This window comes from Sphaerodactylus townsendi, linkage group LG01 (assembly GCF_021028975.2).
Source record: "Sphaerodactylus townsendi isolate TG3544 linkage group LG01, MPM_Stown_v2.3, whole genome shotgun sequence".
Taxonomy (NCBI): Eukaryota; Metazoa; Chordata; class Lepidosauria; order Squamata; family Sphaerodactylidae; genus Sphaerodactylus; species Sphaerodactylus townsendi.
In genome coordinates, this window is record NC_059425.1 from 29,049,684 (window position 1) to 29,063,520 (window position 13,837).

The following is a 13,837-nucleotide window of genomic DNA, read 5'->3' on the forward strand; positions in this document are numbered from 1 at the left end:
TCCAGCTTAGGGAAAGTGGTCTAACAACACTGCCAAAAACAGGTTTGCAGAAAAAGTGCTTTCTCTGGCTTCAGTACTGGGTTGGGCACTCAAAGCAGCTCAGCAAAACTCCACATGCTCTTGGTGGAAGTAAATCAACTCCTACCAGGCCCAAAAGTTATATGAAGTCCTCAACACCATTTCACCAGGTTGGTGCAGGGAAAAGCAGATGCCCAGAGGGTGCCTCTGCTTGTAGGAGGGAGGAGTCCTGCTGCTCCAGCCACGTCTTCTGCTGCCTGCCCCTGCCAGTGTATGCCCCCGGAAAGAGGTTTGCCTCTGGATGAAGCTCAACATCAAGGGAAAGCTTTCAAGAACTCAAGGACCATTTCAAGCAAACCAGCCTTATTCCACAATAGGCAGTCAGCAAAAAACAGCAGACTTGAACATCTGTCTAGTCCCCGAGGAAAGCAAGAGAGGAATGGACTCACAACTGCACAAGAAGATTCACAGCATGGTGTAAGAGCAGGTGGATTCTAATCTGGAGAACCGGGATTGATTACCCACTCCTTCACCTGAGTGGCTAAGGCTTATCTGGTGAACCAGATGTGTTCTGCACTCCTACATTCTTGCTGGGTGACTTTAGGCTACTCAGTGTCTGTTGAAGGAAAAGGAAGAGAAAGGAATTTGTAAGCTACGTTGAGTCTCCTTACAGGAGGGAAAGGTGGGGTATAAATCCAAACTCTTCTTTATATTTTTGCCCAGGATCTCAGGCAGAAGCCAAGTCCAGTAGCCATCAAAGTTCCAGTCAGCAATGAGGTTTCAAAATGAGGCCTCAAGGGAACATAATCCTAGATCTGCATCCCAGGACAACACAAAGAGATGACAGGAGAGCAGATGAGTTCTGCTTCTTCTCTAAAGGAGAACTTCACTGAGGGGAAGGCAATGCCTGAAACAGATTCTGAGAACAAAATGAATACCCTTCACTGGCGAGGCAAGAGACTAATCATTGCAAGGGCACATGGTCAAAGAGACGAATCACTGCAAGTATGCATGGTCTTCTCGAACGGTGTTGGAGATTTCAATGGCTGGGTGTTCCAGAGGGCATATGCAGATATGCTATGAAATCCCCTTCAGGCTTAGGATAGTAACACAATCTGTGATTGTGAAAGTATCCGACCCCTTATTGTCCACCTCATTCAATTTGCCAAACACGATTCAGCTCTGTGTGATGACTGACAGCTTGACAAAGGATTTCTGCACATCTTCCCGGGCACTGTCCTTAGTGGGTCTGATAGGTTAAAAAATTCTGGTGATATGGGTGTCTTAGGACACAAAGAAACAGGCTCCAAACAACATACATGTTTCCAAGGGATGCAGACAACACCCAGAGCACAGGTTTTGGGTGGCATAAGCCCATCAGAGGGCTCCAACAGCTCAGCGGCACACCTGTCTTCCATTCCCAAGGGCTGCAGGTGAGATGCAGTTGGGAGAAAAGGGAGCTGTTCCCAAGCGCCTCTAGGAGGAGAGGATGGGTAAGCTGCCAGCTGCCTCTAAATCTCTCACCCTCTGAGGCAGGTTTAGAGCCTGGCAGGGAGCCAGGCCACTAGCCCCTTTGGCTCCAGTAATATAAAGCATCTGGCTCAACTGCTTTGTAGGCTAAAATATACGGGCGTTGCAGGTGAAGTGATCCAGGAGCATGGCACCGAGGGGTCACTGTGCAACAGACTGCAGGCTGCGAAACCTCACTTATCCATCTTGTCATGGTTTGAACAGGAACAGACACCCGAGCCTTCTTCGCCAGAAGCGACTGGGTTTGCTGCACTCACCTACTTAAGTGGTAAAGGGCTTAGTGGGAAAAGGAAAAACGACTGCAGCAGAGCCTTCCCCTCTGAAGACAGTGATGAGTTAATGTTATAACTTTTTAGTTATAACAGGATGTTAACTTACTGCTCCATGGAAAACTGCTCCTATTTATAGGGCTGGTTCCAAAGGTGCGCAGGTGGTCAGTGACAGGCTGAGGGTAGGCACTGCCATTTAGCACAAACCTCTTAGCTTACTGAGAAGGAGTGTCAACCTCAACCTCTCTTACAGTAGCCCTGGGATGGCCAGGACAACAACCGAGGCATCCTGCTCACTCCCAGGATGCTACCCTCCACCCCCTCCCAAAAGATTCACTGAACACTTTGACTTCTGCTCCACTCACCTGTCACCTGCATAACTCTTTGCCTGCTCCCTGTATGGGGAGGAGTAAGATGGAGCTGCTTCTTAATGGTAAGCACTGCAAAATCACTGGTGGTTTTGGGAAAACAAAGGAGCACACACTGTTATCAATGTTGCGTATCTGCAGCAGAGAATGATGCTTAAGCCACCTTGTTCAGGCAGAACGGAGGTCTGAAAATTCAGACAATGGTCGTAAAATTCCAAAGGAAGCAGGAATTAACCTCACATCTCCAGATTTTCATTTGTGGCGTGCAAGATTGAGTGGAACGGAACTCCCAGATGCCCTTTCCTCTTCCTCAACTGAAGAATCTGATTACACAATTCAGAATGACATGGGGACTCACAAGGTGGTGACATTTTGAGCATGGATCTTGCAAACGGGCCAACATGTCGCAGTGCATTGCAATCCTGACTAGTTTTGCTTGGCTGTGATGCAGGGGCGGAGCTAGTGGGAACTGTGCCTGGGACACTGTGTGCCCTGTGCCCCTGCCACGCCCCCGGAACACCCACGCCACGCCCACGACCAGCGCACACCCGGGGCAAGATGCCCCACCCCGTCCCCTGGGCGCTACGCCACTGCTGTGATGGCATTAGCATACATGGCTTTTAAAAGAATTAGACCAATTCAAGAAGAAGGACTGTCACCGCCCACCAATGGCTGTTAACCATGAAAGCTAGAAACTGAACCTCTAGGGGCAGGAAGTGTATCTATCACCAAAGCCCTGCGAGGACACAAAAAGAAACCTCATGGGGCCACCTGACCTCGTCAAGAATGCCTTCCTCAAGGTCCTCAGCCTAGGTACCTGAGTTTGCCACCATGAAACTGAACCTCTAGGGGCTCACCCTCATTTTGTTTCTGAATGTAGATTTCACTGAGCTCACAAGACCCAAAACGGTGCTTTCCAAGCTGATTTTGGAGGGCACTTTTTCAGCATTCACATCTTACTTTCCTAGCCTGAGTCAGAATAAGGGCTAAGTGCAGAACCTCCTGCCTTTGGGTGTTGCATGAGCGGAATGTCTTTGTCTACAGCCACAGACCTCAAGTACTTCAGGCCAAACTTTTGTGCTTGGAATTGACTCCCCACTTGCCCCATCCAGCTCACCACACCCAATGACAGGCAGGAGAACCATCTGCTGCTGCTGTGCAGGCCTTAAGTACACATCCTGAAACACAGCTAACATCACTTCGCTAACCACCTGACGGTTCATTCACAATATTTAGCCTGGATGAAGCTTCCAGCCAACAAGGCTGCTTACTTTCACTCTATCACACACAGACACGCCCCCTAAGGGGTGGGTGGAACCAGCAAGGTCCCTCTGCCTTGGCCAGCCAGTTGAGGCAGGAAGGCAGGAGTGGGCTCCAGGGTTTGTAGCTCCCCTTCGCTTAATGTCCACTATAAATTAACACCATTGACTCCTCCGTACTAAGAATGCTTTCCACAGCTCCAGGAGGAAAAACAGAACCACCAGAGGGTGGAATGGATGGTACAGGTTTCCAAATCACTACAGAAAGGCGACAACAATCTCTAGCCCCATCAGCAGGCTAGTGAAGTCTCTTTTTTTAACAGCTTATGAGCCAACACACAAGCTAAAAAGCTGCCGGGACCCAGTCAGAATTGCCCCAAATGCCAAGCCCCCACTAATTGCCAAGAACCTCTTTTCCTCCAGCAGAAGGAATGTCCTCTTCCCCATTACTTCCCAAGGCACACTCCCCGCCAGGAAGCTCTCCTGTGCCATCCTTGCTGAAACCAGCCGTGCTTTTTGAACAGATCCGATACCTTCCAGGGAGGCCTGAGCAGGAGAGCTTCCTGACAGATGGCGTCTTTGGAGCCAGCCTGCTTTGCCTCGTCATGGGTCTGCATTTGCCTCTTACCCCCTCATGCCTTACCTGCACTGTGAGGCACGGCAATACTGCACCTGCAAAGCCCCAAGGTAGCCCAACATTCAGCAAGACAGCGAGAGAGAGAAAATGTGAGAGTGGCTTAAAGAAGGGTCCGTGCTCAGCATTTGGAGGGCGCCGCGCATCAGGAAACTTGGCAGGTTGCAAGTCTGCTTTTCAACGTGCAAACGAGGGGGCGAAGGTCACAAGTGGAGATGCCCATGGCTTGATGAGGTGGTGACGAGGCTGCTGGGTGGGAAACTGAGACCCTTTCACGGGCGGGTGGCTCGGATTCCTGAGAAGCTGCTCTTAGCATTTCTCCTCAAGACCGAGATGAGGCTCTGTCCAATTAGCACGGGAACACCTATGGAAACAGGACATGCAAACCTAAGGAAGTGCCCCCCCACCCTCCCCCCCTAGGAAAGCCACTCAGTCTGTCAGAAGGAGGGCACTTCCCTGCTGGTTGTGATCTTCACGGCATCACAATGGTGGATGTGTCGGCTGGAACATGCCTCGGCTGAAGGATGCAGAGACGTCTTTAGAACAGGAGCTCACACCTTGTTACCTGTACCAAGACAAGGCGGTTAGCTGAGTCATGTGCTCTGCTGCCGAGAAGGCTGCGTCATCTGAAATCGTTTGAAAATAGTTTTGTTGGGGTTGCCCTAGGGGTGATATTTGGCATCAGTCTGGTCTGAAGGTTCCCAACATCACTTCTGTTGGTTTACAGCCCAACATTACTGTCTTGAAACAACATCTGCAAGCACACCGGGGCCAATTCGGATCAGGACCATTGTGCCAGGGCAGAGGAGGCTTCTGCCTTCCCCCCCTCCCCTTCATGCACAGTTTTACTGAGTCAGAACAAGTCTGAGATGGGCACTGTTTGCTCTGGCCGTTTCTGCACGGGCATTTAATGGCGGCCTGGAGACGGCAAAAACACCGTCTCCAGGCCGCCATTCGTACAGGGAGCGCAGCTGCATCGCAGCCCGCCACCCGACCGCCGCGAAGCTGGCGTTTCCCCAGAGCGCTTGGAAGCGCTCTTGTTGGGGAAACGCCGCCTGTAAGCTGCTGCCGAGCGAACGGCAGCGGCTTCAGGACGCCTCCCCCACCCAGCACTTACCTTGTCCCCGGGCGCCCGGTATCGGCCGCGAGCCACAGGGATTGCTCATGCGCCTGCGCTGGAGCAGGCGGCGCAGAACCAGAAGCGTCCCCGAAACACCGGCGGCGGCGTCGAACCATGAGAGGTTGGCGAGCGGCTCTGGCCCAGCTGCCCGGCTCTTTCCAGGACCGTCCGTGCGGACGGTCCCAGCGTCGTCGGGTCGGCATCGGAAATGCCGACCCGGCCGTTTCCGCATTCATGCAGAAACGGCCTCTGTTGTGGCTGAGTTTGGCCCTTGGTCTGAGCACCTTACAGAGAATCTTGGGTAATGCAGGCTTTTGATGTCTAAAAAGCATGCTGAGAATCTTTTCAAAACTTGGCCATTCAAGGGAACAAAGTTCCACAGTTTCCTTGGTTGATATTCTGCAGCAGCTAAGCAGAATCAGCTTAAATCTCAACAGCAGGCATGATGTGAGGTTTGCCGACCACTTTGGGCCTTCACTGGGAAGAAAATCAGAAGGACGTTTGCCGACTACTTTGGGCCTTCACTGGGAAGAAAATCAGGCTTTAAATATCTAAATACATAAACAGTGGGCAACTTCAATTACCCTCACATTGATTGGGAAAACATCTCAAATTATGAGAAAAAAAGGTAACTTCTAGACATGACCCATGAATGTGCCTTAGAACGGATGGTTATGAACAGACTAAAGGGGAATTTAATCCTGAGCAGTATCTGGGATCAGCTGCGGGATGTAAAAGTGGTTGAACTACTAGAGAACAATGACTCACAATTCAACATAGATATATGTAAGTGGTAAATTGCCTGGAAGATCAAGCATATCTTTGGTTTAACGACAGAAGAGGCAGCTTCTTAGATGGTGAGGGGATTACTTAAAATGAAATTGGAACAAAGAATTGGGATGGTCAAATTTCTTCAGATGCTGAGGAATTAATTGAAGACCACAATAACAGTTAAAATATGGAAGAGCAAAAAGAACATCAAAACAAGGTTGGAATGCTGAACAGCTGGAGTCAAGGAAGCCATAAATGGTCTCCTTTGGAAAGTTAGAGTCTTGAGCCCAAATGGGGAAAGTCTGAGGGGGCACAAAATCTGGCACAATAGACACAAGGCAGCAGCCAGGCAACCAAAAAGGAATCTGGGGAGTTCGCTGGAAGAAGTATTGGGACAAACAGAAATAACATCTTTAAATATATCAGAAGGAGAAAGTCAGCAAGGGAAGCTATTAGATGATCAGGTGACAAAGGTGTGATAAAGTTTCCAAGAGAGGACAGGGAAGTGGTGGATAAGCTGAACAAATTGTTTGCATTTGTCTTCATTACAGAAAACGTTGGGCAGCCACGTCTTTAAAGAACCAAAAAAATGAAATTACTGATCTTGTAACAAAAATAGCTAACATTATCATCAGCTTTTGAGCTAGAAGACTTGGAACACAGCCAATGGCACCCCAACTTTTTTTAACAAAGGCCAACTGCTACCCAATGTGCAGCCTACATTCACACTTTGTTGGATATTGTGCTACAGGTGCATGACAGGCATCAGTTGGATATAGACTGTCTTGTCCACACAGGATAATCATACATGATTGCTATTATGGAACAATAAAACTACATGTGATGGACAGAAAGTGGAGAGAAAATTTTCTTCATGTAAAAACAACTCGGAATCATTTGATGAAACTGATTTACAGAGTTAAGACAGACAAAAGGAACTACTACTGCATATAATGGCTGATTGCCTTTTGGAATTGCTGCTGGTTTTGATGATGGTTATTGGCTTAGATGGCTTTAAAAGGGTGCTGGAAAGATTCATGGAGGGGACTTCTATAGTGACAGCCAACTGGGTCCTCTGAGTAGAGGCAGCCTGCTCTCAAATACTTAGCAGTAGCCTGAAAATTTGTTGTCTGCCAGGCTGGCTCTACAGCTTTCCTGTGGCATCTAACCATGGTTGGAAACAAAACTGGGCTAGACAAACTGTTGTGCAGTCAGTCATGGCTGCTCTATGGTTTGGCTAGCAACAGATCAGTTATGCTAGTAACAAAAGAAAGGTCTTTTTCAACTTCATAAAGAAACATTATCCACGTGGGCAGTCTGCCCATCTGTCTCTGTGGCCAGAATGGCACAAGGTCCTACCTATGGCCTTTGACACAGTCACAAGTATATCACCTAATCAGGCGTTCCCAATCTTTTTTGAGCCTGTAGGCTCACTTGGAATGCTGACACAGCTTGGTGGGTGCAGCCACAAAATGCTCACCTCCAGTCACACAGTCACTCCAGTCACACAGTCCAAGCCCCTTTTAGCTTTAAAAGGGGCTTGGATAGATTTATGGAGAAGTCGATCTTTGGCTACCAATTTTGATCCTCCTTGATCTGAGATTGCAAATGCCTTAGCAGACCACGTGCTCGGGAGCAGCAGCAGCCGCCGAAGGTCATTGCTTTCACATCCTGCATGTGAGCTCCCAAAGGCACCTGGTGGGCCACTGTGAGTAGCAGAATGCTGGACTACGTGGACTCTGGTCTGATCCAGCAGGCTCTTTCTTATGTTCTTATAAATATTCTGGTTTGTGTGATGGCAGCTGCTGCCAAAGTAACTTCTTTAAAAAATCCATACAGTCTATAAAATCTCCACTCAGAAGCCTTGCTGGTCAAAAACCCCACCTGGCCCCACATATTTTCTAAAAGCACAAGGTTGTCTCCAGGAAAGGTGTTGGTGCCTGCCACAGAAGAACCCACAGGCTGGGGACTCATGGCTTAGCATGTCCTGTGGAGCAGAAAGGCCCATATACTTACTTGAATCAGTGGCTAAACTGAGTCCTTCTGGTTAACCTGAAAAACAATGGAGAGACAAAGAAGAGGCTAAGGGGGGGGGGGGTAGTAAGATATTCCATATGGCGGCAACACCCATCCAGCCACTTGTCTCAAGCTTTCATTTATTTCAATCATGTAACTCTCACCTCTCAAGCATGTACTCAAGGGGGCATTCAAACCCAGACAAGTCAACAGACCCTTGGAAAGTCCAATCAAAAATCAACATCAATACATATACATATGTTTGCACTGCTTTTCTAAAACCCTTAAGAAAAGGTGTAAGCCAGGCTTCTTTTGACAAAACATTCCACACATGAAGTTGCATTTATACTGAGTCAGACCCTTGGCCTATCAAGATCAGTATATTGTTGACGGCTTTCATGGCCGAAATCACTGGGGTGTTGTGTGGTTTCCGGGCTGTATGGCCATGTTCTAGTAGCATTTTCTTCTGAGGTTTCGCCTGCATCTTCAGAGGATCTTCTGAAGATACCAGCCACAGATGCAGGCGAAACGTCAGGAGAAAATGCTTCTAGAACACGGCCATGCAGCCCGGAAACCACACAACACCCAAGATCAGTATAGTTTACTCCAACTGGCAGAGGCTCTTTCAGAGCTGATTCTTGGAGATGCTGGGACCAAAGCTGGGACCTTCTGCAGGCAAAGGAGATGGGCTCAGTGCTGAGCTACAGTCCCTTGCCAACTGTGCATCAAACTGTGAAAAAGACCACCACGCTTCTTAAAGGAGGGCACTCCATCTTCAATGATCCCAATGAATAAGGAGGCTCCCTAAGAAAAAGCTGCTCAGACTTTGAATACTGCAATGCATCACTCATGGGGCTGTTCTTTGAAGACTATCCAGCTGGTGTAGGACACTGTTGCACGTCTTGTAACCTAATGCTAGGGTGGTGATCATATCAAGCCACCAATTTGCTTTGAATTTGAGTCCAAGATGCTGATATTAACCTAGAAAGCACCTCCCTCCATAAGAGCTCACATCTGAATGAGGCTGAGCAGACAGACTCGGCTGATGGGGTCCTCAGCAAGAGAAGGTGATGGGAGCCTTTGGAACCTGACCTGGATAGCCTCAAGCTAGCCCAGGGGTAGGGAACCTGCGGCTCCCCAGATGTTCAGGAACTACAATTCCCATCAGCCCCTGCCAGCATGGCCAATTGGCCATGCTGGCAGGGGCTGATGGGAATTGTAGTTCCTGAACATCTGGAGAGCCGCAGGTTCCCTACCCCTGTGCTAGCCTGATCTCCTCAGATCTCAGAAACTAAGCAGGGTTGGCCCTGAAAGATATTCAGATGGGAGATCTCCAAGGAATACTTAGGGTTGGTATACAGAGGCAGGCAATGGTAAACCACCTCTGAATGTCTCTTGCCATCTTTTGCCCTACAGAGTCACCGTAAGTCAGCTGTGACTTGATAGCAAAAAAACAGTTCTCACAAGTTGTAAGAGAGTCATCTATTGGCTAGCTTTTAATTAGTGACCTGAGTGATGAAGTATTTTTACGCCTGGCATTTGGAATCGATTGCGCTAAGTACAGGCTTTTATTGGGCTGTTTCAATGTGATTAAGTTTTGATAACATAAATAAACCCACACAAAGAGACATAACTGGACTTTGTATTTGAACCCTTGATTCACTGATTTATTCTCTTATTTCTTGATTGATGCTGTTAAGGTTAGCTGTGGAGACAGTAGAAGTGGGATGCAGAAACTTTCAAACAAATAAAATAGGTTACGGGCAGCCGCTTGGATTGTCAATTTGATACATTAGTACCTCAAGGTGGACAGGTTTCCCAGGAGAGGCAGCTTAAAGGTTTCCTGGATAAATAAATAAGGAGGAAGGATTTCTTTGCACTCTGAAGATTTTAATGAGGGTAGGATGAAGGACAAATAAAAGTTTGCCAGCATTTGTTTGGGATGATGAATCCAGCACATACTGGTTCTGTGAAGTAGGGATGACTGCAGGAGAGAGACGGAGCACAGATGCATACAGGAAGCATAAATCACTCGCTGGACCACGGCTATGGAAAACCTACCCAGGTCAATTCTCAGATACGCTCACGCTGGAGTTCATATGCATCTGTATTTAATACTTGTCTATAATCTCTATGTCCACTTGGTCTCCAACACAACTTCTGCACATCATTTGCAAATCTGGCCCTTCTTGTGACCAAACTGGACCAAAAAAAAACCCCCAACCCGTTTGTGTGACAATTAGAAATGGATTCTAAAATAGGAACGGTCTGTGCGGCAAAACATTTTTATTTTTATTTATTTTATTAAACTTATAGGCCGCCTTATCCCCGGAGGGCTCAAGGTGGCTTCCAATATGGCTGTTACATCAAACAGCAAATCAACAGCATAACATACTAAAATCATTAAAACCTAAAATCTAAGCAGCAGTTTACAACAAAACTATAGGTTAAACAACCCAATTTATAAATTATTTAAAACAGGCACCCCACCGAAGGCCAAGGAAAAGGAAAAGAAGGGAGGAAGTGGGAGGAAGTGGGCAGGGCCTGCGATGGAATTGTAGATAAAGCAGGCTGGCTGTAAGATGGAACAGCAGTCTCAGTTTGATTTCAATTTCGGAGTGTCGATAGGGGGCAGTTAATCCACGGCCGGCCTCCCAAAAGCCGGTGGAAAAGCTCCGTCTTGCAGGCCTCTACGAGACTCGTTAAGGTCCCGCCGAGGGTCCGGGCGATCACCCTTGGAGGTAAGGCATTCCATCAGGCCGTATGGGAGCCAGAACCGTCAGAAGGCTGCCTAGCCGAGGCTGAGGCCAGCCCATTATCATTGCAGGACCAGGGGTCACCAGTAAAGATCTGCCGTTGCCCGGCATGGCGTTCTACTTAATGAGGGACATAGGGGGGTGATGCGGTCCGCAAGAGGTATGTGGGCCCCATGCCAGCTGTAAAGACTTAAAGGTTAATACCAACACCTTGAAAGCGATCCGGAACTCCACGGAAGCCAAGTGCAGGCGGCAAGTACAGCACAGGGGTGATATGATCTGGAATAACTGCCACCTGTTAGAGCAGCGCCAGCTGCATTCTGGACCAACTTCAGCTTCGGATCGATGCATGAGAAGGCCCGCCAGAGCCGTAGAGAGTTACAATAATCCAGCCACCGAGAGGTGACTGGGTCGCGATGGATCACCGCAGTGGCCAGGGTCGGACTGGGAGAGATAGGGAGCCAGCCGCCGTGCCAGGCGAGAAGGTGGAAAGAGCGCCAACCCTGGGTAATTGATGCTGGTACACCTGGCTCTCCATTGATAATGAAGAGTCAGGCGGACCCCGAACTCGCGAGAGCCAGAGATGTTAAGGCCAACATTGGCCCCCCTCAAATTTGGCGGCCGTAAAGTCCCTCGGTTCTCTCCCCGGCCCAATAAAGGACCTCCCGTCTTACGTTGGGTTAAGCTTTAGCCTACTCTGTCTCAAATCCAACCAACAACCGACTCCAGTACAGTGCTGTAGAGCTGCCAGGAAGTGAGGAGGCGCTCCTCCTCCATCAACAATAGGGTAAGGTGCGTCATCCGCGATATTGGTGACAGACCAGCCCAAAACTCCGCTAATTCAGCTGAGCAAGGGGCCGATGTAGATGTTAAATAAGAGCCCGGGGAGAGCCAGGAGCCCTGAGGGAACCCTTACAATTAAGTGGGGCTCTGTGGGAGGGCCTCTATCCCCGCTCTCATACCTGCTGGCCCCCGAATTCTTCTGGAGAAACAGTTCAGGCAATCCATTGAAGGACGGCAGTGCCTCGCGACTCCCAGAGGCAGCCAGGGCGGTGGATCAAAGATTAAAGTCGATGGAGCCACATCAAGCGCTGCTGTGGGATCGAGAACCCAACACCAGCGAAGCGCTCGGGATCCGCCCTCGGTCTTAGCTGCATACGCGGAGCATGTCTGTGATGGCGATGAGAACGGTCTCCGTCCCATGCCCAGCACGGAAGAGCCCGGACTGGAAGGGGTCGAGGTGCCGATGTCCTCAGAAGGCCCTGAAGCTGCCGCACATTCACCCTCTCAATTACCTTCCAGGAAATCCAGAAGTTCGAAAGGGGCCGGTAATCACCGTGAATCTCAGGATCCCTAAAGATGGTCTTTTTTAAGAGTGGAAGGACCACTGCCTCCTTCTTCAACCCACCCGGGAAATACTCCTTGCTCAAGAGAGCAGTTAACTATATTCAACAGGTGGGAATTAAGTAACTCCCTCCCGGCAAGCTTCTAATCAGCCGCCAGGAAGGGCCGCAGGATCCAGAGGAGGACAGGTAAGTAGGTCTAACAGCTGACTAGGCCCTGTCAACATCGGACTCCACAGAGTAGGAAAACGGTCCAAACTAGGACCACAAACGTGCAGGGAGGACCCCTCGAAGTTCTGTTACTGTATCAAAAGCGTGGCCGGAAGGTTGGCTGAGGGACGCCTTGACTTTATCTACAAAAAAGCTCTGAAAATGCCTCACAGCCAATTGCCAATTGAGAATTTGTAGACCCCCTCCACCAGAGAGGCAGTGGAGGGATCGAACAATCCCGAAAAAAAAAGTTGTGCTAGGCCGAGGAGCTGGCCGAATCACGAGGGAGGGCGAGAAATGAGCATCTCTTAAGCCCCTCCGTCGTGTCGCCAACTCGCAGAGCACCTTCATAAGCGTCCTATAAGTTGTTAGCGTCGGCCTTAAAGTCATGGAGTTTCCTCCGCAAACTTCCAGCCGTCGCCGAGCGATCAGTTTCGCTTCATTTTAGGCTTAGCCCAGCTCGGTCGATACCAAAGGGGCCTTCCGCATTGAGCGGGGCGCAAGAAGGCACAGAGGCTGTCTCACCGATTGGCATCAGAGAGCCTGGAATTCCAGTCTGTCACCTGCTCGCCGAGGGCTAGCCAGAGAACTCAGAGGTCCCTTAGAGCATTCAGGAGAAACCATCTGGTTCCATAAGTCTCGAGGCGGACATAAATAAGTCCGTGTCGCCCTATGGGTAAGGGGTTTTGGTGAAAGGCAAATCCACCCAAGACCTTCAGGGCAAAATGTAAGTGCGGACCACTTGGCACTCTGCCTTAACGAGAGAATACTTGCACTCATATTCACTCCTGCCCCAAAACCAGGGTCTAAAAGTGTGAGGCGGCCTCATGAGTGAGCGCCAGTATGCCAATAGGGAGAGTCCCAAGCGTTGCCATGGATGACACCAGGTCTCATTAAGCTGCGAGCTGAGCGAAGCCCGGTGTCCCACATAGACGCTTGAAAGAAATCCCCAAGACAATAGAAACCGGAGGAATCGCCGAACGTCCACTTTCGGCCACCACCGCCTCCAGCAGCCCATGACGAGCCGTCACCCGGAGATGCGCTAGGGCGACCCGGTACACCAGGAAGGAAACGGCCAACCTCTCTCCCTTGACAGCCACTCCAGTCCGGCTTTTTTTTCACGAACCTGCGGGAATTTGAAGGCGGGGCGGGACTGCCAGAAAGCGATAGACTCAGGATGAACATGTAGCCACACCTCCCCGGCCCTGTGTTCGAGGCTGGGTGGACACAAAGCGTAAACCTGGGGGGCGAGACGCATCGTTCAAGGCGACCCGTTTAGCCACTTTCACCGCACTCCAGGTCTCTGTGATGCAGAGGCCAGGTCCACTGACTGCACCCGAGGATATCTCCGGTGTAATGCAGTTGTTTTATTATTAATGGACCTTGGCATTAATCACACACCCAGGAAACTCGGTGTAGTGAGGGTATACCTGGGCCCCACTGCCCACATGCCTCGGGATAGGCCGGAGGCCAGAAGAGGGCTCGAGCGTACTACATCCATCCCCCCCCTTCTCTCCTTATGGCCCCCTCCTACCGACATATC

The 13,837-nt window shown here is 49.7% G+C and overlaps 1 protein-coding gene across 11 annotated transcripts in view; it reads right to left on the reverse strand.

Annotated features, from left to right (window-relative positions):
* Positions 1–632: 632 nt before the first annotated feature.
* DTNB (dystrobrevin beta) overlaps positions 633–13,837 on the reverse strand; it is a 171,536-nt gene continuing 158,331 nt past the window's right edge. For all 11 annotated transcript variants that reach the window (XR_007246191.1, XR_007246196.1, XR_007246195.1 and 8 more), the window contains 2 exons: positions 7,986–8,021; positions 633–4,643 (listed from right to left, as the gene is read on the reverse strand). Coding sequence is in view for 1 of the 11 variants with exons in the window: in XM_048516275.1 (XP_048372232.1) it covers positions 8,017–8,021 (5 nt within the window). In the remaining 10 variants the exon portion in view is untranslated. The remainder of the gene's footprint in view (positions 4,644–7,985; positions 8,022–13,837) is intronic.